The sequence below is a fragment of the Centroberyx gerrardi genome, chromosome 4 (assembly GCF_048128805.1).
Source record: "Centroberyx gerrardi isolate f3 chromosome 4, fCenGer3.hap1.cur.20231027, whole genome shotgun sequence".
Lineage (NCBI taxonomy): Eukaryota > Metazoa > Chordata > Actinopteri > Beryciformes > Berycidae > Centroberyx > Centroberyx gerrardi.
This window is the reverse complement of record NC_136000.1, coordinates 29036136-29060607: the sequence shown is the minus strand read 5'-3', so window position 1 is coordinate 29060607 and position 24472 is coordinate 29036136. Positions and strand designations below refer to the sequence as shown.

Genomic DNA, 24472 nt, shown 5'->3' with positions numbered 1-24472 from the left:
AGCTACTTGAGGTGAAGGAGAACCGCAAAAAAACAAATTTAGGTTAATGGAGACTTTATTTCAATTCAAGCAGTTAAAACTACAAATATGAATGGAAAAATCTTGAATGTACCGGACGTATAAATGGCGTATAGGTAGCTAACGGTTTAGGTTAGCTATTTAGCCTAGCTGACCTTCCAAGTTCAAACTAGCCGTACTAACCTATAGCTATCTAGGTAAGCTAGTTAGCTAGCTGCTGACTTTTCAACATCATGAATGTCATGGTCATGAATGAATGAAAAATTGCCATTCATATTTTATTTATATTTTGACCAAAGTTCCCTCTTTGCCATTCAAGTTTGCCAGTTAGCTAACCGAGCTAAACGCTCACTGAGATTTAACTCAACCAATGAGATTATTTCTGCATATTTCATACACAAATACACAAGATAACACACAGAAACAAATTGTGTCTAAAATGACATGTGAGTTGTCGTCAAAGCAGTATTCCCCACAAAGAGACTTCCTAAAAAAAAATCTAATCTAATCTTGCAGATGGAGCCGAATAAAAACGACATTATTTCCATTAGGCTTTGCTAACTAGACGGCTGGGGAGTTAAATACTGCTCTCATATAAACTTTTCAACATTTCTGCAGCTTGGGCTTCATGAATCATAAATAAATACCCATAGTCTCGTGAGGCTTTAAAGTGCGTGTGCATGTGAGAGTGTGAGTGTGTGTGTGTGTGTGTGTGTGTGTATGCGAACACCCCCAGGAGGACTTGTACACAGCAGCAGGCTTACCACCCCCAGACTGGGACCACCCTGACTTTAACACTTAATCCAGGAGGAAGTGAGGCTGCACTGGAGTCTCCCTCAGAGGGCTTCAAGAGTGCAGACCGCTGCCTGCACCCCCCACCCACCTCCTGCACACACACACACACACACACATACGACATAAACAAACATGCATACACATACCCGAAAGATGTCCATGCAGAGTAGGACTTGTGTAGATGAACATGGTCTCACACACACACACACACACACACACACACACACACACACACTTCACTTAAGCTAAACCAAATCAGCTATGTTTTACACTGCACAGCTGGTCTTGTACGAATCCAAAATATTTGCTGGATGTGCTCTCCTCATCGCGATCATGAACGCATCATAGTTGCGTGTGTGTGCGGAGTGTGTCGTGAGAGTGCGAGTGTGTGTCTCGCTGTAACCTTTCTGGACCTTAAGTGTGTGTGCGCTTGTCTGCGTCATCAGGATAGAGAGATGAATAATGTCCTCCGATGTGAGCCCAGGATCCTCACATTGAATAACAATTGATTGATATATTTGATATTAATAGATTAAATATTACTGGTTAGGGTCAAGGTTGGAATTAGGGACTAAATCTAAAAGAATAAGATCAGATGAAACTTTAAAGATCCCTGTGGGGAAATTGGATCGTTGCAATAGCAAATAGTAATAGGATACAACAAAGTACAGTAGATAAGAATGAGAGCAAATTATATATACATACGATATATATACTGTATAAGTATTAAACAGCATAACTAACAGTTGCATCACTAAAATGTATAGATATAAGTAAAAATGTATGAATGAAAAGTATGAAATATATGCATTACATCATGTATGCAGAGTGCAAAATTAACAACAGTAAAAGATACTGAAACAGTGGAAAAAAAAGAAAGAAAAATATGTATGATACAGAAATATACAAAACATTAACTCTTAGTATGCAATATACAGTATATATGCAATATATATGCAATATATAACAAATGAGAAACATATGGGAATATGTGGAAAACGTGAATTTACAGCTTGATACAAGATGTAAATATACATATGCAGATAACTTATGTATATGATGTGCTGATTTGCATATGTGCAGTTCACATCATCAAAAACACCAAAGTGAATGTAACACGCGGCACCCGTGTGTCATGCGTGTTGAGGCCGGTCTCGCTGGCAGGTCTGGTATTAATTAGATAGAGGGGAGCGCTCATGGTGTGACACCGCCGACTGGCCTTTCACAGCTCATTACACGGTGTCCAATCAGGGCGCAGCCAGCGTGACCGCTGTTTATTTATATACAGAGCTGGAAATGGCAGACTGTTGGCAGCTCGGGCCCCGACTCTCAAACACTGGAACACTCCGCCACATTGTGCTACTACAGAGGTTCCCAATCAACACCCTGCTCGTATTGACACAGACATATACAACCCCCCCTCCCCCCATCCCACCACCACCCCCACCCCATCCCGCCACCACATACACAGAGAAGTGCATGGGTGTGCACTATTTTTATTATGTATATTCTATTTTCTGAATGCTCTTACTTTTCCATTCCATAGCTATTACTTTGTTTCCCAACGGGGATCAATAAAGTTTCATCTTCTCTTATGTTAGGGTTAGATCAATGAATCAGTTTGTCCATATATACATTGGCCTTTTATTAAAAAACAGACCTGGTCCAGTCAGTATCATCCATCTTTGATATGATGGATATGATGCAGTTTGATTGATTACATATTTATTGTAGAATTGATCAATACTGGTGGTCTATGGGAAGACCTTAACATTTGGATCAGACTTCACACAAATATGGATGAATATGTTATTGTTATTATAATCCTGGGTTTCAATTCAGAGTTTTAGTGTTGATGGTCTAAATGCTGTTTCAGAGGCTTTTGATCCCTGACAAGAATACAATTCTGGGCTAAACACTGAATATTTGTAATTTCTTTGGCATGAAAAATGTTTTATTAAATTGTATTGAATATCAGCACAAAATATTGGCTATGGGCTTCAATTCAAAATATTATTATTGGCCTTCAAAAAGCCCTAGAGTGTACGGATACTGACAAGCTAGTGAGCAAACACACATGCAGCAGACACATAAACTTACAAAAAGTGTTGACATCAAAAAATAAATTTATTACAGTATCGGCAACTTGACCCAACATTATTGATGACAACACGTCCATGCAAATGTAACCATTGCACAATGAAATAGTAAGGACATCATGAATATCACATATCCCAAATCCTCTTTTTCCCCCCTGTGGTAACATCACTGTATAACAAACCTCCAAAGGCTTCTGCACATAGATAACACAGAAGCTGTATTGTTAAAAGAATACACAATGTTTCTGGTAGATTGGCCTTTTGGTCAACGTCCCTGTTAAGTGATGAGAACATGGACACCAAAATCATTCATGTGTCCCTGGTAGATCATTGGCTCTGATGGTCCATGCTAATACTTTAGCTACACTATGTTGAATGATAGTTGGCTCCATGCTAACACTTTAGCTACACTATGTTGAGTGATAGTTGGCTCCATGCTAACACTTTAGCATACACTATGTTGAGTGATAGCAGGCTCCATGCTAACACTTTAGCATACACTATGTTGAGTGATTGCTGGCTCCATGCTAACACTTTAGCATACACTATGTTGAATGATAGTTGGCTCCATGCTAACACTTTAGCTACACTATGTTGAGTGATAGTTGGCTCCATGCTAACACTTTAGCATACACTATGTTGAGTGATAGCAGGCTCCATGCTAACACTTTAGCATACACTATGTTGAGTGATTGCTGGCTCCATGCTAACACTTTAGCATACACTATGTTGAGTGATAGTTGGCTCCATGCTAACACTTTAGCATACACTATGTTGAGTGATAGTTGGCTCCATGCTAACACTTTAGCATACACTATGTTGAGTGATAGCAGGCTCCATGCTAACACTTTAGCATACACTATGTTGAGTGATAGTTGGCTCCATGCTAACACTTTAGCATACACTATGTTGAGTGATAGCAGGCTCCATGCTAACACTTTAGCATACACTATGTTGAGTGATAGTGGCTCCATGCTAACACTTTAGCATAGGCTACACTATGTTGAGTGATAGTAGCCACTAGCATATGTCAAAAGTGAGGCAATGAGAACTTGTAGCAGCTCTAAAGCTAAATGGTAAGTTATTTGAAATTATATACAGCAAAGTCTGGCAGTTTTGTGATAACAAAACCAGGAACTACTTTCTTTGTTCCCATAAGAAGTGAAGATGGTGTGATGGGAGACTGTACAACTAAAAATCACTACGCAATGGATGAATATGTTGTTTATCACCTGAAATAGTTCCAAAAATAAACATGCTACATCAGCTATACTGAGTTAATTAGATTTCATTTTTAAAATCTATGAATCTACAAGCTATAACAAAAACCACAAACATTTTATTACTAAAATGCCTTCTTATTTTGGATGATGCTATGATGCCCTTTATCACTAAACATAGTGTATGGAACACTGTGGTAAACAATCTACTGGGGACATTTGGATGATTTTGGTGTCTATTTTCTCATCACTTAACAGATAAGTTGACCAAAAGGCCATCTCCCAAAATCCTGTGTTCCTTGAATGGGTGTATTCCTTGAACGATAAATATAATTTGGTTGATGCTTCAGCCAAAGTCAACAAGGTCGACCTTCGTTTTAACAATCAAGCAACAACAGACAGACTACTGCTACTCCTACCTTCATTTCTCACCATTTAGAACACAACTTTAAACTTTACACCACTGATATGTTCCATCCAGGGACAGACCATGCATCACAAACACAAAAGGCATCAGTCAAAGCAACACGATCAGGGGGAGATGAGAGTCTAGCGATATCGAGACTAAACGCTGAGTCCAAACCGTTGTGGTACTGATCTACTAAAATCGACATACAGTGGTGAATATTTCACATATATTGGATACACCTATCCGGATGAGGGAGATCTCTGCAAGTGTCCACACGGAGGCCGGAGGGGTGTACAAGGCATTGAAGTTGACATGCAACATGGTAAGGTCAAAGGTCAAACAGTGGGAGGGGAGTCACGGGGTGTTCAGCCATTCTGCATATGGCCTCAACACAAAACAGGTTATTAGAGGTTTAGGGATTGGCTTACAGGCAGAGGGAGACGATACAGGAGACACTTTGTGACCACAACATCTCCAATAAATATCAGAAATAACATGGCAAGAAGCAGAGAGCGAATGAACACAGAGAACACATAGATTGACTGCAAGGCATTGCACTGTATGTAACTAAAAGACTGTCACTAAACTCTGGTGGAATGATTTAAGTTCACGTTAAAGGTTATTGCACGACACTATAGGCAAGCACTTTGATGGGACGCTTCAAATGGGGAGGGGGTGGGGGGGGTAATAGGGCACTTCAGGGTCATAACCACGGGTCCTCCTGGACCACAATACACAATGACATCAGTCATGTACACATTTACACTCAGGCAGTTCACTAGCCGCTAAGACCCACAATTCACAAACAGTAGTACACGATAAAGTCTCTGAACACACGGAGAGTAAAATGTACAGTATTTACAACAATTGGTAGACACAATAGATTAACACATCTGAAATTCCAACCTGCCTGGCATTAAAAATACATGTAACCGTACGCCATTTAAAAAGCACAGGTTTATATCGTCTCGAAACGGCTAAGGATGGGTTTTCTGTCAAATCTGTTTCCATGGCTCCCTCAAAAGCGTCGGCCTTTCATTGAGAAGCGCTTCGGAGACACAATGCTACCCCGCAGTGGCAGGACACGGTAATACAATCAAGGGGACGGCACCTCACAGGTTCAATGACTCGCTTTCTCATCGGCTCGATGCGTTGTACACATGCAAATACATAGATACACATACATGCACGCAGCATCGTGGATGCTGTAGGACGGGAAAGCACTGTGTATGGTAGTATATGGACAAACTTTTTACTAAATTGGCATGCTGCTGGTTCTTGAACTTTCTACGCACATCTACTAATTCTAGTCGAATCGAGTACTAATACAATAGAGCACCACTAAAAACACAGATACCAACACACTGAATGTTATTTGCGTGCATAAGAAGTCGAAGAGAGGATGAAGTCTTAGATTGATTTCTGCAGGTTCAGGTGCAGGTGCCTTGTTAGTGTTTGGTGGGACAGCTGGGAATAAACACAAGGAGGTTTCACTCAGGTACATGGAAGGCACTTTGGATGGACAGGGAGTCTCTAATGTTCCCATGGGTACAGTAAAGTCTCTAATAAAAACCATAAAAAAATAATACTACTAGATTGTAAAGTGTGTGCCAGGATAAGAGTTACAAAAAAGGGGGGGTTGGAATAGGTAGTGACACATCTCTAAGTGAGCGCACACAGGGAAGACTTGAGAAGAAGGCATGGAGATATATATGGAGATATAGATTTGTGGGTTTCAGTGATTTTAAAATGCATCTGAATTCTATCTGAATTCACCTGAATGCGGTAAACTCCGCCTATCTGGTGCTCCCAGCAGATTAAAACAAGCGCTAAGAATTATTTTTGCTGTTACCCAGGTCTGGTGTGTTGAGATTTATGTAAAATGTGACAAGGCTTGATGATATAGAGTATAGTGTTTTTTTCACAGATGCTTATATAGCTGAATATGGTGTAACACTGACATGTAATGAATATGGTTAAACTGGTAAAACATCATAAACATCACATAGGATATATAATCTATAAATCATGTGTATTATGTATTATATGTAAATCTAGAGTGTCTGACACTATAATTAGACTGTCTAGGTATTATTGTACATTGGATGTTGAACCTTTTCCTTTATGCTTGTAGCTGTTCTGAGGCTGATCACAGACAGAGGCCTTATGAATATTGAAGTGTGTACTGGCTGCTAATGTCGTATTATTGCTGATACAGGACAAGGTAGAAGGGAGCTCTGCAAAGTTGGATAAATAGGGTTGTGCTACAGTTGATTACAGTTGGGTAGCTACATTGTTTTCCAGCAAATAGCGCCACGCCTATGCGACACCAGTCAAATGGAGAGTCGGTCACTGTGACATTGAGATGTTGAGACACTGCTGATGTGTGTGTGTGTGTGTGTGTGTGCTGTCAGTCCGTCACGTCGAGACTTTGAAATGTAGCCCGTTGTCCTCGAGTTCACTCTGCCGCCATTTTCTCTATGTGGTCGCTCAGCAACTTGTACTGTTCTGCAAAGGGGGAAAACACACAGACAAGTTTCCTTTAAAGTGGCCCTAGGCAAGATTTTGATGTAAAAATCCACCTGTTTTATCAGGCTTTCATATTTAAAATGCATTTTGGCTCCATCTTTGGTGCTCAGCGCTCATTGCTGTGGTGTTTCTGCACTGCATTTCCTTAGATCACAGTGTGTCCAGTACTGTGACGTCTTTTTCCTTGGATTTTCTGTTGATGCAGTTTGAGTTTCTCTTTTCTTTGTCTGTTCAGCCATGGTGGCTATCACTGCTCATGCTAACTACCCAGTTCTTCTCCTGTTTATTCCAAACAAACTGGAGATGTAAAACGCATCACATCCTGTGCGGCAGAGGATTTTTGCCCAGGAAAGAGCGACCAGACACCAGCTGTATGGAACAGCAAATGTAAAAGCTTTCATGAACTGGTTATAGGCTGAATCAATATTGTGTTGTATCAATTGAACATAGAGAGTACCAAAACAGAGATTTATTTTTGTGCAAATGTCAGAGGTTATTACTTCAACATCTCATTTCTTATGATTGGCTGACAAAATTGGATCCTACTGAGTGTCCACTGTGCTACCAAACATTACAGATATTCCTACCTATGCCTACTGTTGATGTTTTAGACAGCTGAATCATTTTCCACTATTAAACTGCATTGTAGCTGCACTGGAAATATCTCAACATGGCATCACACTGTCTACATTTGGCCAGTTATCCACAGGAATAAGAAAAAACACAGACCACTAAATAACAAAATGGACCCAGAAATGCAAGGTACATCGCCAACAGCCGTTTACAATAACAGTGTTAAAGTGTTTTAGGGTGGATTTTCCCTTTAAGGCTTTACCTTCGTTCAGGTTCCCGATGACTGCCTGCTTCTTCAGGAAGTCATTACAGAGTTTCTTACTGAGTCCAAAAGCCAGCATGTTATGGGTGAATGTCCTGAAAATACACAAATGGACCAAACTCATCACAGTGCAAAGGGAAAACCATAGAAAACACACACTACAGCTTCTGCTATTTGGACCAGTAACTCGTTTTACCACTAGGCGGCCTCCAAAAGCAACCTGCTGATACTGTTAACAGCTACAAATCAAAGGCTACAAGTGCCTGTTTTCATTTCATCAGTACATAGAGAACACGGTGGCTGCCTCCTCACCCCAGTTGGCCGAAGGCGATGTTCTCATCGATTTTGGAGCTGTCGTCCCTCTCCTCCTGGGTCATATGACACCACTTCTCCCTGCGGCACAGACAGAATGCAGGAGTCAGGCTTTAATACCGATGCTTCCCCATTTGACCTTCAGCTTCGCTACATAAAGAACAGGCTGGGGGTGGGTATCGCAAAATATCACCAGTATCATCATCAGTGTCACTGAATTTAAGATATAAAGACAATGCTGAAAGATCACAAAGACCTTCAAAATGTTGGACAGTGGGATCTCAGGCTTTCCACTGGTTTATGGGCATTTCTGTGGTGGAGAATCAACCTTATTCACACGGTGGCCATTTTGAACACTCGGGGTGGGAAGCTACCTCAAAGATTGTCATATATATAAAACTAGTGTTGCTTCAACACATAAGTGACTTCAGATAGACCTAACAGTTATCAAATTAGCTAACAATCCCAGAAACAACAACTTTAACAACAGCTTCAATTTAGCAGGGAAGTTAGTTAGCTAACTTACTAGTAAGCTACCTAGGCTAAAACCCTGGTAGCTAGCTATAATGGACCAAATATATTAAAATGTGAACCTATATCCCTCTGGATTCTTCTTGTTTCCAATATGTTTTTCAGTGGGGGAATCTGTGAAATGCTAAATGTTTGTATGAAGCATCTTGGTACACCACAGTAGGACAGAGCTGGGCTGGGAGTGTTCAAAATGGCCGTCACGTGAATACGGTAAATTCAGCATGGCTTGAGCATGTACTTAAGTGAATAAAATGTGCTTCAAAAAACAAAGGTTTCCACGATACCCACCGCTCAGTTTGGAATGGCATGCAAATAGCAGCAAAAAAATAAGATTCCATTCATACAAATGAAACATAAAATGATGACAAAGAGCTTCAAACATAACCTGCCATCAGCAAAACAGATAACAAAACACATTATCCATTCACAATTAATCATTGTTAACAAGCAGATGGACATAAAACATTCAAGTAAAGCATAGATTTGTCATACTCGGTACAAATGCCTGGAAAAAAAAACGTTTCCATGCTCCGATTCACCAACACCACAGGAGACATCAAGCTTGTCAAAATGACAGCTAACGATTGGGAACTGCTTAAAGATATGACAGTCTCAGTACATATACGGTACTGTATAACTGACAGGAACTCATTTTGCTTTTATTATTGTCACATACAGTATCATGTAGTACCTTTAGGGATTTTGAATGCTGGAAGGTAGAATTTTTAGAACAATACAGCTACAGCTAGTCTAAATAAAAGCTAGGACCAGGACACAGATTTACAGTCTTAAGAGATTTCCAAAAGGCTTAATGGGTAAGTTTTCTTCGGTGGTTGCTGCTACTCAGGCGACTAAATGCTACTGTAATGCTACTCTCTGCATAACTATATATATCTATATATGACAAAACAGACAGGTCAGTACTATAAAAACACAGGGAACAACCACACCTTCATGCAAACACAAATAAAATAATACAATAAATAAAACACAAATAAAAGACCGTACAGGGATTTCTGGTTCCATGTAAATAGAGAACACATAGTAGTAGCTTCTACAACTTTCTCACTTGATCTAGCAAATTTTCTTTGAAACTCTTTTATAAGGCTGTAACTGCCTCAAACTGTCTCTGATAGTCTTTCCCTGTTCTGTCATCAATCTGTGATGTTCAATGCATTCCAGGAGTTATTTTATGATAGCTGAAACATTTTCTGCTATCAAACTCCATTGGAGCTGCGCTGGAAATATTTCAAAGTGATGTCAGCTCATTTTACGTTTAGCCAGTTATCTACAGCAAATAAGAAAAATATACCACCAAACGACAAAATTGGACCCAGAAATGCTAGGTACATCGCTAATAAAAGTGTTCAAGGCAGGATTTTTCCTTTAAGGCTAATTCCCAGCATGTACAGCACATCCCTGCAATCAACCCGCAGCGGCACTTGAAAGGAAACAAGCCAGCGTGCAAAGAGGGCAAAAAGGAGAGACAGCAAAGAGTACCTGGATGGAGCAAATAAGATCACATGCAAATGGCCATATTGCAGTCAGGGGATTAATGGAGTGAACATGCAATCAGCTGTGGAGAGGGAGAGAACGCCTCAGGACTGCAGTGGAGTCTGCTGCCTCCCCTCCAGATTCTAGATATCATGCCATACAAGTACCATACCAGGCACTGTACATGTCTAGTGGCACATTTAGAGTATAAACTGTGGGTTTGGTGTTTTTACTTGTTAAAGACAGGCACAAAAATATTTCACAGCATAGTTAGTAGGCGAATCGCATCACCCATTAAACAACTAAAACAAAAACAGCAGCAGAAGCCAAATGATGAGAAATAAATGTACAAAAACCAGCGAGGAACAGAGAAAAACCTGGACAGCCAAAAAACACAAGGGTAGAGTCAAATCTATGCTTTTCTTATGGTGTGGCAGATATGTGATCAAACACGATACGCATCATTTTTTAAAACAAATGTAGTAATCCAATTATGATTACATGCAAAAACAATTTACAATTCAAATAATGTGGTCATGACTGCCATGCTGCGATTAAGCAAATTATGTCCTGCAATTAATACAGAGAGCAGTCCTGGACTCTCTCCTGAACTCCAGCCAGCCAGTCTGAGGATTTAACATGAGAGCCCTACTGTCTGTCGCTGGTCACTGGAGCGCATCTGACAAACTGCAAATCAGACCCGGGGCTACTCCCAGACCTTGAGCCGCCCTCACCCTTCACCACAAAGCTGAGCACCCATCTGCTCGGCTCTCAAGTGAACGCTCCTGCCCTTCCCCGCCTTTTCTACATCTATCTCAATCTCTCCCTTGATTTATCTTCGCTTACACTCTCTCTCTGACCCTCTGTCAGTAGAGGGCTTTCAGGTGATGTAACACACCCTCTGGCGGCCATATTGGAGGTCCTCAGTTCTTTGGCAACAGTGGTGTCTCAACAGATTGAATTGAATATTGAATAGACATGGTTCATTTCTGTGCTGTTTTTGAGTGGGAACTGATCATTTCATCACTGATACATCTGATCGACTTTGTGTTTATATAATGTGCTAGCTAGCTAACCATAGCATCTGGTCAGTTAACCATCACAGTCTTGTAAACACAACCGATTTGGGCACTAGCTAGTAGTATATCTAGTAGAAGCTAGAGTAGTAGCTACTGGTTGCATGTTAACATTAACACCAGTTGCTTTGCTAAATGAGCCTGCTGCCTAGTTAGCTAGCTAACAGTTAGTTCAGGTTAACTGAGCTGACTCTTCTCAAGCTACAACTCAGAGTGTTTTGGAGTAGAGACTAGAGCTAAAGACAAGACAGTTTACTGTGTCACACTAACCTACATTTGGAAACAAATGATCAGCTCATTCACTTTTACTTACTGAATTAACCTACACCTACACTACAACAATCTTTTTCAGCTAGCTGTCTTTTTCTAGCCTGGTTGTCATACATTTAAACATTATTTGCACACAGCTAATTCTCCAATGGACCTCCATGATGGCACCAGACATTTGCAAAGCCTCTGCTCCCCCTCCATCTCCTCTCTCCCTTGATTAATCTTTGGTTCCTTCCTCAGTTTGACTAGTTTGACTACAGGGCAGCCGACAAACAGAAGGACAGACCTCTCGTCTTTCTCTTCGTCCTGTGTTCCCCTGCCCGGCAGCAAGGCACAAGGAGACAAAGGGTTAAACTCAGCATGCAGAAAGGGGAAGAACAACAACAGCTTATAGAGAAGAGAAGAGAAGAGAAGAGAAGAGAAGAGAAGAGAAGAGAAGAGAAGAGCTCGGGCATCAGATCATCAGCAGCAGTGAATTAACCACAAGCATAAAGAGCAGCACTGTGAGGTTTCTCTTTAAGATACTAATCAATGCTGAAGCCAGCAATACATCGCTACAGGATCTCCTACCCGTATTTATATTTCATTAGACAGACACAGTGACACACACACACACAAATCAACAGTCCACTTCTTTTTTAAATTATACCTCACGTCCAAATTTCATATTTATGTTGGTTTTGTCTTATTTCATATCATCTTCATGCTCTCACTATCACAGGATTTTTTTTATTTGTATACCACTTCCCCTTTAAGGAACATTCAATGATCTACTATTGAATTGAACATTTTTCCAACCCACACTGATTTCATGTAAATAAACATCCTTTCATTTATCCATCCACCTCCCCACCCACGCACCCACCCATCCATCCCGTCTCACCTTGTAGTCGGCGACCTCTTCTTCCTCTCACAATGGACGGCATCGAAGAACGCGGCGTTCCAAAATCGTAACGTGTGCCTGATAGAGGAGAGAAAAGACTACAGATGACAGGTTTTCCGCCATATTGGACCCCTACACCACTTGAGAGGCAAATGCAAGTGCTGGGCAGTGATTGCAAAGAATGGAATCATAAATGAAATCAGCATTTATAGTGATTGTCTGGCAAAACATGAAAGTACATAGTCATTAAGATGTGATATGAATATACGTATATTATCCTTGCCATAGTAAGTTTCTGATTACAGATTATTATGGTATAGAGTGAATCTCATCCAGAGCTATCTGTGCTTTGTGACCTACCAGATGGGCTGCTGCTTCAGGTGGGTGTACAGGTACACCTTTTCCCCTTTCTTTTCCTCTGGACCCTCTGACACTGGGGAAGAAGAGAAAACATGACACCCAAGTCCGATCCATTTCATTTTACATTTTATAAAACTTGCAGTGCATTTATGAGGCATATCATGTCCAGCTCAAGCGATTCGTAGTGAACCATACCTGGTGATTTGGGCTTCGTCTCAACTGGACTCTCTCCCTCCCTGGAACAGAAGGGGAAGGGAAGAATTAGACATGAAAAAAAACCCTGCTAAGAATGACAGGAATGAAAAGGAGGAGGCAGAGGAGCGTTCTCTCACTCAGGTTTACGAGCGGCCGGGCCCCTCAGCTTGCTCTCCAGGCCCCCGAAGAAGCCCTTGACGTCGGACTTGGAGGTGGTTTTGAGGAGGCGCTCGGCGGCGTCCTTCTTCCCAGTGAGCCAGGAGTTGGCCTTGTTGAGGTAGGAGTCCAGGCCGGCCGGAGGACCGCTGCGGTCCAGCAGCTCCGAGGGAGACGGCTGGGACTTCCCTGGACGAGCAGAGACGAGAGAGTGTGAACATCATGCCATCTATTTACTGATGTCACCTTACAGGATTTCTGGGTAAATTTTATGGTTACTTCTCACTGCCACTTAAGAGTCAACAACATGCGAAGTTGCCTAGTGCAGCTTTACTTCACAGGCATTTCAATCTAGGGCAGACTTGACATCATCTTGATGCAATGCAGTGTCTCATCGTAGACTTAACACTCAAATCCTCCTGCTTGCATAAGCACAAACGCTGTCTGCATGCAGCATTGCGTATGACATTGTGGTGTTGTTGCAAGTGAAACCACAGGGCCAACCTGATTTTTTTTAATTTTTTACCAAAAGCTGTATAGCTCCAGGATCTTCACATTTCTTGTTCCATTAATTTGATTTTATTGAACTTTACAGTTACAGTGCAAATTTCCCTTGAGGTGATAAAGGTACATTTCATACAGTTGTCCATTGGTTATAGAATATGAAGTGTAGACATTATCAGTGTTATTGAGGCATACATGGAGGGATACAGGGTATGATGATGATTGGAGACGGTGAAATCTGTGTGTGTGTGTGTCAGATCAGACAAGGTCCAGGCCTTACCAGTGTAGTAGTACGTGAAGCACATGGTCATGAGGTTTTTGGCCGGGCTGTAGTCGTCCATTTGGTAACATCTGTAACCCAACAGAAGTTATCAATCAAACAGGAAGCCATCATGGTGGAAATGAACATCTCTCTGTCTGGAAGATTACCGAGACAGATGTTGACACACGTCTTTCCTCCAGTCACGGTTTGTGACTACACACAGACACACCGTTTCTTCAGAGCCTTCCAGAAATGATGCAACTGTCTTGAACCCATCAGTAGAATTGATGAAAATGCAGTTTTTGGTTTGAAGTTACAGGGTTAGACCGATATTGGCCTTTTATTTAGTATTGTCCAGTCAGATATGATGGATATGATGCAGTTTGATTGATTACATGTTTATTGTAGAATTGATCAATACTACACTGGTTGTCTATGGGAAGACCTTAACCTGAACTGATTCCAATGTGACATCAGATTCCACACAAGTATGCAGGAATATTATTACTATCATCCTGGGTTTCAATGGGGAGTTTTAGTGTCCCGTGGTCTAAATGCTGTGCGAGAATTCTGAGGGCAACATTGAATGTCTTGTAATACTTTTGGCATTAAAATGGTCAGATTTAAAGATATCATCACTAGTGGCCCACTCACTAATTGCCAAGTACTATCGGCAGCTTCAATCCAAAAATGATGGTATTGGTCCCCAAAAACCCATATTGGTCAAACCCTGGAGTCAAATACAAAATAAGATTGTGATCAAATGAAATGAACAACCACCAAACAGAATCAGCCGCTCAGACTCACTCAAACAGCACGACCGCAAAGGACTGCACCAGTCTGTAGAAGGTTGCTTCACTCACACATTTGGAGTTGCAGCGCTGTAAAAAGAGCATGAGAGAGATAAGTTGTGAGCTTGTTCAGACAAGCTGAAAGTATGAAGACAAAAACATGAGTGACCACTGCTATTTAACACACATCAGCTAGCTGATGCATAACAACAACTTCATACATGGGAAAAATGTTCTAGGAATCGACTTATTTAATGAGGATTTTTGGATTAGATTTCTTAGATTTATTTGGATATTATTGTTTTAACAGAAGAGTGTGTAAGCCACTTGCTTATATATATATATATTTTTATTAAAGGAACACCTCACAATGAAAATCTTGTCATTATCTATTCATCCCCATGTCATTTGAAACTCCACAAATTTAAAGTTTGTACGACCACCAAACACACAGCGAGTTGCTACTGCAGTTCTATCTCAACTATTGAAGTGAATATGTCTAGTTGTTAAAGTTCCAAAAAGGGCATAAAATATCCATCAAACAAACAACAAACAACTCATACAGCCTAATCAAAGTGTTTTGTAGCCAAACGGTTGCACTGCACAAGATTTACCTCATTATCATTCTTTAAGTTCGAGGAAATGGTAATTTCTAGACCCTGTTCACGTCCATTATTTGGGAGAAAGCTGAGCTGGAACTGCAGAAGCTAACGCGCCGTGTGTTTGGTGGTCGTACGAACTTCAGTGGAGTTTCGGACATACGTTATCTGAAATTTTACGTACTATTGGGATTTCACAGCAGAAATTGTACCCCTATCCCCAGACTCCCTAAAGAGCTGCACCTGGTGTGACTGGTGGGGTAAAACCTTCTCTCATCTGACTGTGGGAGAAGGAAGTGAATCTTTGCTAACGATCATAGTTGGAATACTGTGCTGTATTTCCAAGCTTGAAATTCAGTGGTACTCCCCTACAGCTGCCACAGACCTCTGGTTACATTCCAGTCTTTTATCATTACATCTACTGTACATCTGATGAGTCAGATCCTTGCAGCCCTTTACAACCCTCTTTACAACACTTTACATACTACAACACATAGCATCCAAAACAAAACCAGAACTTATAATTCTCTGACCACTGCGTTTGCAATGTGGTGGTTGTGTTTTACCTTAAAGGTCATGTATGATGTGTGACTGAATGGCATTTCCCTCTGGCATTACACTTTACCCTTTCTTCATTTCCCCATATATTCACCTGTGCGCTGACATATTTGGCGAACCACTCCCTGCCTTTGCCGTTCTCTCCGCTGCACAGCTCTCCGAAACGAGCCTTCTCTTCCTGGTCAAAGTCCTCCCTATAAAAACAGGTATAAAAATAATCAAACTTTATGGCCCGATCCACACCGTGGAAACACAGTCACCTCACTACTGGTACTGGTAACAGCTGTATTTGGAGTTTTGATGGATTGAGAAAGTTCCAAAAAGCTGATTTCCGTGTACAAGCCAAATTTAGGATAATGAATGTACAAATGTACAAAATATGTATGTATATTGTCAAATTAGTTCTAGGTTGCATCATTAAAAAGCTCATGTATAAAGAGGCATTACAGCTATGCGGTGGCACACCTTGACAGCTGAGCTAACAATGATAACAAGTCATTTAAGGAAACCATTTAAGGAAACCGTTTAAGGAAACGTCAAGTCAAATGTAGAAACGTCTCTCCACAATGTGATGACTCAGGTGCAGCAGCAGCCTACAGGCTAGAAAATCAGGCTTGTAACCGGGAGGTCACGAGTTCAGACTAGCTTGATAAGATCTAGACAGCGAGAGCATCACTGCAGAGAATCACTCTCCACATGTTCTAACATTTCTGCACATATGCTACTTCCATCTGTAAATATGATGTAAATATGATCAGAACATACTGTATATTCTTCCAATGCACACTAATAATGTGGAGAGCCACCTATGCACATTTTGCACACACTGCATATGCTTCTAAATGTAGATCTGTAAACTGCAAACACCTGCTATCCTGTAAATCTGTCAAAGAGGCTGCATCTTTGTTTACTTGGATTTTTTCAAATATGTTATTTTGTTGTAATTATTTGTTGTTTGTGTTATCCTCAATACTCAGTTTGCTCAAATCTTATCTATACTGACTTCTCAGCTGCTGCAATAACCCAATTTCCCCATCATTTAAATTTCATCTAATCTAATCTGATCTGTATGAATATGAAGCAGGGTGGTGCTGAAAAAGAGGATGCATACTCAGTTGACTCTCCCTCAATAAATAAAGGTTAAAAAAAGAACACAAAAATGAGTAGTTGGGTGAGGAAAAAATAAACTAAAATTGAAAAGGTCAATGTATCCCTTTTAACAATGCATGCAGTTTTTTTTAAGGTAAGTACGATGTTTTAGTTTGACTTTATAATGGTGCATTGCACTTAAAAAAACCCAGGGAGTCTTCCTTACTTTCCGTGGAAAACCTTCTCGACGTAAGCCTTCATGAACTCCCGCCTCTCCACCGTCTCGGCGCCCCCGTCCTCCCCGCTGTGATTGGACGAGGACGACGACCGCCTCAGCTCCCACCTGTGGGAGGGCGGGTCCATGTCGTTCTCGCTGTCTGCCGACTCGGTCGCGTCGCTGTCGTTGTCCCCGTCCTCGCCCCCTTGGTGGTGGTGGTGGTGGTGGTGGTGGTGTGAGCTGGGGTTGGTGGGGGCCATGGGCTCCGGCAGCAAGGGCTCCTGCTGGGGCTCCGGGGAGAAAATGTCTGTGTGGCCCTGGTGCTGGCTTCCGTCACCACCGGAGGGCGCTGTGGCCTCCGAAGGCATGTCGAAGTCTATGAGGTTGTCCACTGCGACGCCCTCCATGTTGGAAGATTTGCCCCTTCCTCTAGCTCTTTCGACAGTTTCTCAGAATGAGCTAGTCAGCGCCCTGTAGGAACATGAAGGTGGCAACCGGTAAGGGTGGTTGTAGGTGGCAATCAAGGTGGGTGACTTAATTAGGGATAGGTGGTAGATTGGATCTATGTAGACCCTCCCATCCTCTGGGGGTGCTGATATCAAGTGGACTCACAAACCAAAAGCATCTGTGGAAAGAAGGATAGAGGAGAAACATTAGCAATCATCTTTTACATGTAATTCAACTGCACACAGCACGCTCATGTTTACCCACCCGGTCGGTCTGTGATGCTTTATACCAAAGATACCAAAGAGACGAGAGAGGAGAAGATCTAATGTTGGTGAGTCCAGCTTTCTCTGGACGGACTGCTGTTTAGCAGACAGTTTGGATTTCACAATGAAGTTTTGATTCCTCACTTCCTATGGGTGGAGAAGTGACCATACTGACACCAGAATTGCATTTGGTCAAACAGGGTGAATCTGCGATGTCTCAATTAGTGGGGATGGTACGCTCTTCTCTGTTGCAATGCCACTTTGTGATTTAGCCTGATAAAACGGATGTATTTTTCCATAAAGATCTTTCCTAGTGCAGCTTTAAAGCTGTAAGATGCTGATGCTTGTGTGGATGAAATGTCTTTTGACTGCTGAAATGAACGATGGACACTAACAGTACTTAACACTAGTACCTTCTTATTCATGACAACTAAAATTTGCTTTAAGCGAGAAGTTTGCATCGACTTGCAGACACCCTGCAACTAACAGGATGTTGAAATCATTGATTGAAAACCACAAAAGACAGGAAACTCCAATCACCAAAACTTAAGACACCCTTCGCATCTCATCATCAGCTCTGAAGTCTACAATAGACTTCTAACAAGTCTATTGTACTTCAAACGGCATTGTACTCAACACTGGGCTGATTGTAATTCAGTAACCCAGCCACAACACACAGTATTACACTGCTTACTTTCACATAGGTCTTCCCAAGACACTTCACCCCAGCCTGCTACTCTCTAAGGGAAAAAAAAAACAACAACAGCTGCCCGTCCTTCCTACAGCAGCATCCTACAACACATTCAGGTTTAATGCTACGTGCTGCCTATCTGTCCTTGAGCTAATCTGCTTTAGCTCCACTATCGCAGGACGCCGTTTGGTCTTCTGACTGACTACACAAAGTTATAGCCTTGTTAACCTATCCACACACACACACACACACACACACACACACAAACACACACACAAACAGGCCAGGCTAGCACCCCTTGGGCCTATGTTTGGGCTGCAGTTCTGAAGATGGGGCTGTTATATAACGCAGCATTGAGAGACCCAGGGTGACATATGCAGACACACACACACACGACCAGCATGAGAGCTAGAGATGAACACACACATATGCACACAAACAGCAACACATCTACAAAACAGAGAAAAAGAGCAAATGTAGGGCGACATTTGATGCAAGCAGACGTTTGAGGCTCATTTCAAGATTTCCATGTGGGAGAAGCAAAGCGAGACCTTGGCCAGGAAAGTGCAGCATATGGCACGCAGTTCAAACAGTCTTACTGGCCATACTGGGATGTGACCGGGTTGTGAAATGTCACATGTCGGGTCTTTTCTCTCTCTCTCACAGCTTTTATCTGGAGGCGTGAGCTGAGCGGAGAGAGCAGCAGAGGCCCTCAGTCAGCGGTGCTTCCCCGCTGCGGATGGATGGCCGCGGTACAATCACCTGCCGACCCGTGACGCCATTGGCCCCCGGTTAATGTGTCGTGTCCCACCAAACACATGCACACACACACGCACACACCAGGGACTCGGTAAATCTCAGCGTCCCTTCACTCGTACCGCACAGGCTGCAGTATTTCTGCTTCCATGAGCAAAGGGGGAAGCACCCCCACCCCCCACCCCATCCAACCCCATCCAACCCCACCTCCCCACACATACACACACTGTTACAAACCGCCCCCGCACACACACACACACTCTCTCCCTGGAGGGAATGTGCGCAGGGGGAGGTGCTTCCATCACAATGATAAGATACTGAAAAGCTTGAGTGAGTGGGCCTAGAGAGGATCTGGTGGTTGGAGCGGGGATGGGACGAGAGACACTGAGTTGATATGAGAGAGAGAGAGAGAGAGAGAGAGAGAGAGAGAGAGAGAGAGAGAGAGAGAGAGAGAGAGAGAGAGAGAGAGAGAGAGAGAGAGAGAGAGAGAGAGAGAGAGAGAGAGAGAGAGAGAGAGAGAGAGAGAGAGAGATACAAGGACACTGCCTGACATTGATCCTTAAAAATGGACCTGGGATGGCCCTGCTTCATCATCTACCGCTGGATTTCCAGGAGACACGTTCTGCAGCGTCACGAGGCCGATTCCTGTAGTCTTCTCTCATCTTAAGCCCACGGAGGCGCTTGGCATGAGTCACACATGGCAAGCCAGCGTCGTTACGCAACATGCCCCTATCCTACCCCCACCCCCCTACCCCCACCCCCACCCTCAGGAAATCTTATTCAGCACAGTCGTTCGCACAAACATCAGTCGAGCACGATGGGAGAAACACGTTGTTACTCGGCTCCCAACACACACATGCTACTCCAGAGTTAATCTATCTCTGTCACCCGGGCAGGCTATGAGCAATAATGCGGCAAATGCGACACAATAAATCAGCTTTCCTTCCTGTGTCAAAACGGATCCAATACATTATATTATAGAATATCAATTCAGCATGTGAGCAAGGTGAAAGTCCCCTTCTCGGCCGACTACTCCATCCCCTAAAGTGCTTTTCTCAAGCGTTCCCAGACAATGCATAGCCTGAAGGATGGAGGAACCAATACCTAACTTGGGACTTCCCTGACCCACAATCTGTATACTCGCTGTGTAATTTGAGCGGGCAGGCTGTTCAGTCCGCCGAGTCCTTTGGGCCACCAGAACAAGAGCCGATTCCCCCTCCTCCCCTCCCCGACAGCAGGTACCTTGTACCACCAATGCTGATACCGTAGAGAGGAATATGTTCCGAAACCTGGCAACAAGGCGATTTTTCCATTCCTCCTCGCCTCCCAAACCAGGAGTGAGTCCTCTCAGCCTCCAAACTGATAGTGGGTCGTCATGCAATCGTTCTCCTAGCTGGGAGCAGGGTCAGGCAGTGATAAGCAGTGTCCAAGCTGAGGTGGGTCAGACTTTGCAATCTGTGAATCTCTGAGTGAGTGAAGTAGTTGAGGTGCAGGCATGTGGGCTCTTGGATGACCTACCCATGTTGCCTTGCCTGCCCCCAGCCTCTCCCATAGGCAATCATGTGATCTGCTGCACTGTGGAGGAGGACTGACTGTATTAGAAAGAACTGTTCTGTGTCGCCTGATTACAACCATTAAAGTGGCATTAAGTAATCTATGACTTTTATCCACCTCTGTTGCTACAACATCATTAGGTCTCTGGCACAGCTTTGGTGGCCTGTAATGGATATAAATAATAAAGTCACATTTTCACAATAGAGTTTTGAAAGCCAGAAATCTCAGCACCTGTGATCATTGACTCATTGGTATTGATTAACAACCCTATCAACCCCCAAAGATATATTATGACCAACCATTTTTAAACCATACTGCATCACAGAACAGTCTTGGGAAAAGTATGTAGGCCAGCTCAGTTTGGATCCTGATCAGCGCCACGGTGCCAAAGAGCATAACTTCACATTACATGCTGCGATAGCGGTGTGACAGGCAGAAGAGGCCGATGGCAGATAAGGTAGGTGTAGAATCTCAGTTAAGCCCTGGCCAGCGCTACGGCTGAGAGAGCCTCGCTTACAAATCTGCTGCGCTCACCTCAGACGACATGGCCGACACTAGAGCTGCTAGACTGAAGCTGGTTTACAGAAGACGAGCTGTACTTCTTAGAGAGGGAGAGAAACAGACCAGTTAACACTTTACCTCACCATTGTGTAAGATAAGATGAGAAGGAGTGAAATGCACATGTATGTAAACAGTTTTGTGTATCATCCATTGAGTAGAGTGTGGCACTAAAACTGCCAAGGTTTGGTTTTCATTCAGTTCCCACTGCAGCCACCCATACTAAAAAACATACGCACTGATGGTACTGTGGGGTGTTTTGGATAAAAGTGTCAACCAAATGATGTATGTTGACAGCACAGAGAGGTCACAGAGAGGCCAAAGAGGACATCAGGGCAATGTGTTCAATAAAAATCTCATTACCATGCCTTGATCTAAGAAGCCAAATCTATTGTGTTTCATTTTTTGTTCCTCAGCAAAGCCATTCCATTTGTTTTCCCCCATCAGAGCCATCTTCATCACATGTAATAACACTTAAATAAATGAGTCTCAGCCTTTAAGACAGTACCAAACTGGCATGTCTTGTCCAAACACTCCACCGAGCTCATACAAAAGCTCACAAGCATTTGAAGCTTTTTCTCCCTCTTCCATGACCCGGGTCAGAGATGGCGGCCCGGAATGGGGACATGACAAAAGATAAGCTTACTGGCATGGATGGCCACAGATAACAACAAAGCTACCAGACCAAACAAGAGGAAGACAGACAGGGTGAAGTGAGTTATGGACGCTATAAAACCTTGGAGGAAGTTGTTCTCCATGTGCAGCACCAGATAACACCAAACAGTCCTCTGAGTGCCAAGCCAAAGCACTGGAGCCCTAACAATGTTTTTTTTAAGCTTGGCCTTTCCTTCACTGGCAATGAATGGGAAATACCTACCAAAAATTATTTTTTATTGGACAGAGATTATTAGTGTAAATGCAGTTTCAAATGTTAAGTATGGTGACTAATCTGGTAATACTAATTGCTGTGTGAAATGGCTTCAGGCTAGATATTTTAACATGATTCAAATACAGCGGATTCAGTTCTCCTTTACAAGTGTACACCAGAGGCTAGCCGCTATACTTGCCCTTCTATCTGGCATTGAGAGCGCGTGACACCAAACTCCATACAAAACTCTGACAATTTAATGTTTCATTGCTTAGTGGCAAACGCACATACCTGGTAATACATGACTTAAGACCTTTTACAACTCGCCAGTAACCACTCTTCAATTCGGCATGCATATAATCCACCAAGCAGCACGTACGTTTAAGAAAATTTAACTTTTAGAATTGGTTCACATTGCTCGCTACCGCCTACCACGGTGTATGTTTGGTGGAGGAAGAATGTGAAAATAACAGGCGGACCAATGCAAAAGTTGAAATTTCATTGAAATAAGTCCTGCTTGTTGAATTATATGGATGCCGAATTGAAAAGTGGATCTTCACGACTCAGAAAACCTCTTGAGTCATATTTTACTGGGTAAGTACCTTCGTCGACAAGCAAGGTCACCTCAAATTGCCACATTATTCAATCGAGTTTGGCGAACATTGTCTCTCCATAAAAGGGAGAACGGAACGTCAGGGCTGGATACAGACATGAAAAGTTAAAAACGTGTGAAAGAGACAGGTGTTATGGTTCGCACGGTGTAGACAGTAGCCTGTAATATAGCACAAATATTTCAGAAATTGCTGTAAATTGCTGCACTCGGCGCACTTGACAGCTGAGCAAGGAAGCAACACTGAATAAACACAGCATAAGGCTGACGTTTCCTGTAACGTTAAACACTGGCACGGGTATGATTAAGACGTGACAATGCAGCCATTTTCAGACAAGCAGGGGTATCCCACGTCAGTCGTGGGTTTACCCTCTGCAAGTGAAGCCAAATAAACATAAAATAACTCTAATTACACGGTTCGGTTTCCAAAGCAAAAGCATCACCAGAACAGGAGAGAAGAGGATAATTAACCCTCTGCCGTAGCCTTGATATCTTTAAAATAAACACACATGCAATGTAATGACGGCGTGTTGAAGTTGTAAAAGAACAATTATGGAAGCTGTCGGGAATATTTTTGATAGATAATAATAACAGCTGTACGTACATGAATTGTCCCAGGTTAGCAGCAGAGAGGGGGCTGGTCTTCGCTCTACTGTATGTGCGTCGTAGGTTTTGCTCGGGACTGAAGTCTGGACGGAGGCAGCAGTGCGCATGCGCAGTCAGCAAAGAACGTGATGAAGGGGGAACCCAATGACGTCGACAAGCGACACAGCCAATGGGCACGACCGAGCCGCCGTGATGCTGCGTCAAGCTAGCCGGAATGATACCAGAAGCTAAGCGAAGTTTGCTTTCAAAATAAAAGTTTAAAATCTCTTGTACAGGCCTTTATGCAATACTGTAGTGGTAAATAAATAGATGGATAAACATGTTGGACATTTTAGAAAAATAATTTTGGAATAAAAATTAAACAAATTTCTCCAACATATTTATGTTCTCAATTTCACTTTGGTATTTTGTACTCAAAAATGTTGCAGCGACTGTTGCTTAATAAGGGTATTATTTTTTAAAGTTGTTTGCTTAATAAGGCTCTTATTTTTACAGTTCTGACCGGAAGTTGTCATTCATTAATCTGGCTAGCTTGACATTGGTCTAACGGCAACAAAACTAAATGTTATTGACTGCCAGTGGGGCAAGCCCGACCATGTTCAGAATAACGGTAGCCTATTTCTTACCGTGGCCCACATGAAATATGAGAATACATCATCTAACGTTCACGCACGCACGCACGCACAAACAAACCTGTTAACACCAAAGAACAGTATTTTTAACACCACTTCTATCTTCTATCTATAATAGATGTATCCTAAATGTGGGTGTGCTTGTTAGTATTTGTTGCAAGAGGTTTATGAACGTCCACATGTCCTCATGTTCAATCTCTTCTGCCTCCTCTGGGTAGAGCTGGATTTACAAACAAAGTCAATGACAGGTCAGTCAAAGTCACTTCACAGCTCATGGAAACAGAG

General features: G+C 42.5%; 1 protein-coding gene across 1 annotated transcript; it reads right to left on the bottom strand.

Annotated features, from left to right (window-relative positions):
• Window positions 1-6236: 6236 nt before the first annotated feature.
• kiaa0513 (KIAA0513 ortholog) lies at window positions 6237-23611 on the bottom strand. Its single transcript, XM_071919350.2, has 12 exons — window positions 23554-23611; window positions 17212-17827; window positions 15991-16090; window positions 14756-14829; window positions 13967-14037; window positions 13164-13371; window positions 13027-13067; window positions 12832-12904; window positions 12472-12549; window positions 8218-8298; window positions 7906-8000; window positions 6237-7049 (listed from the first exon to the last, which is right to left on the bottom strand). The coding sequence occupies exons 2-12, from the start codon at window positions 17607-17609 to the stop codon at window positions 7000-7002; spliced, it is 1269 nt and encodes a 422-aa protein (XP_071775451.2). The 5' UTR covers window positions 17610-17827; window positions 23554-23611; the 3' UTR covers window positions 6237-6999.
• Window positions 23612-24472: the final 861 nt, after the last annotated feature.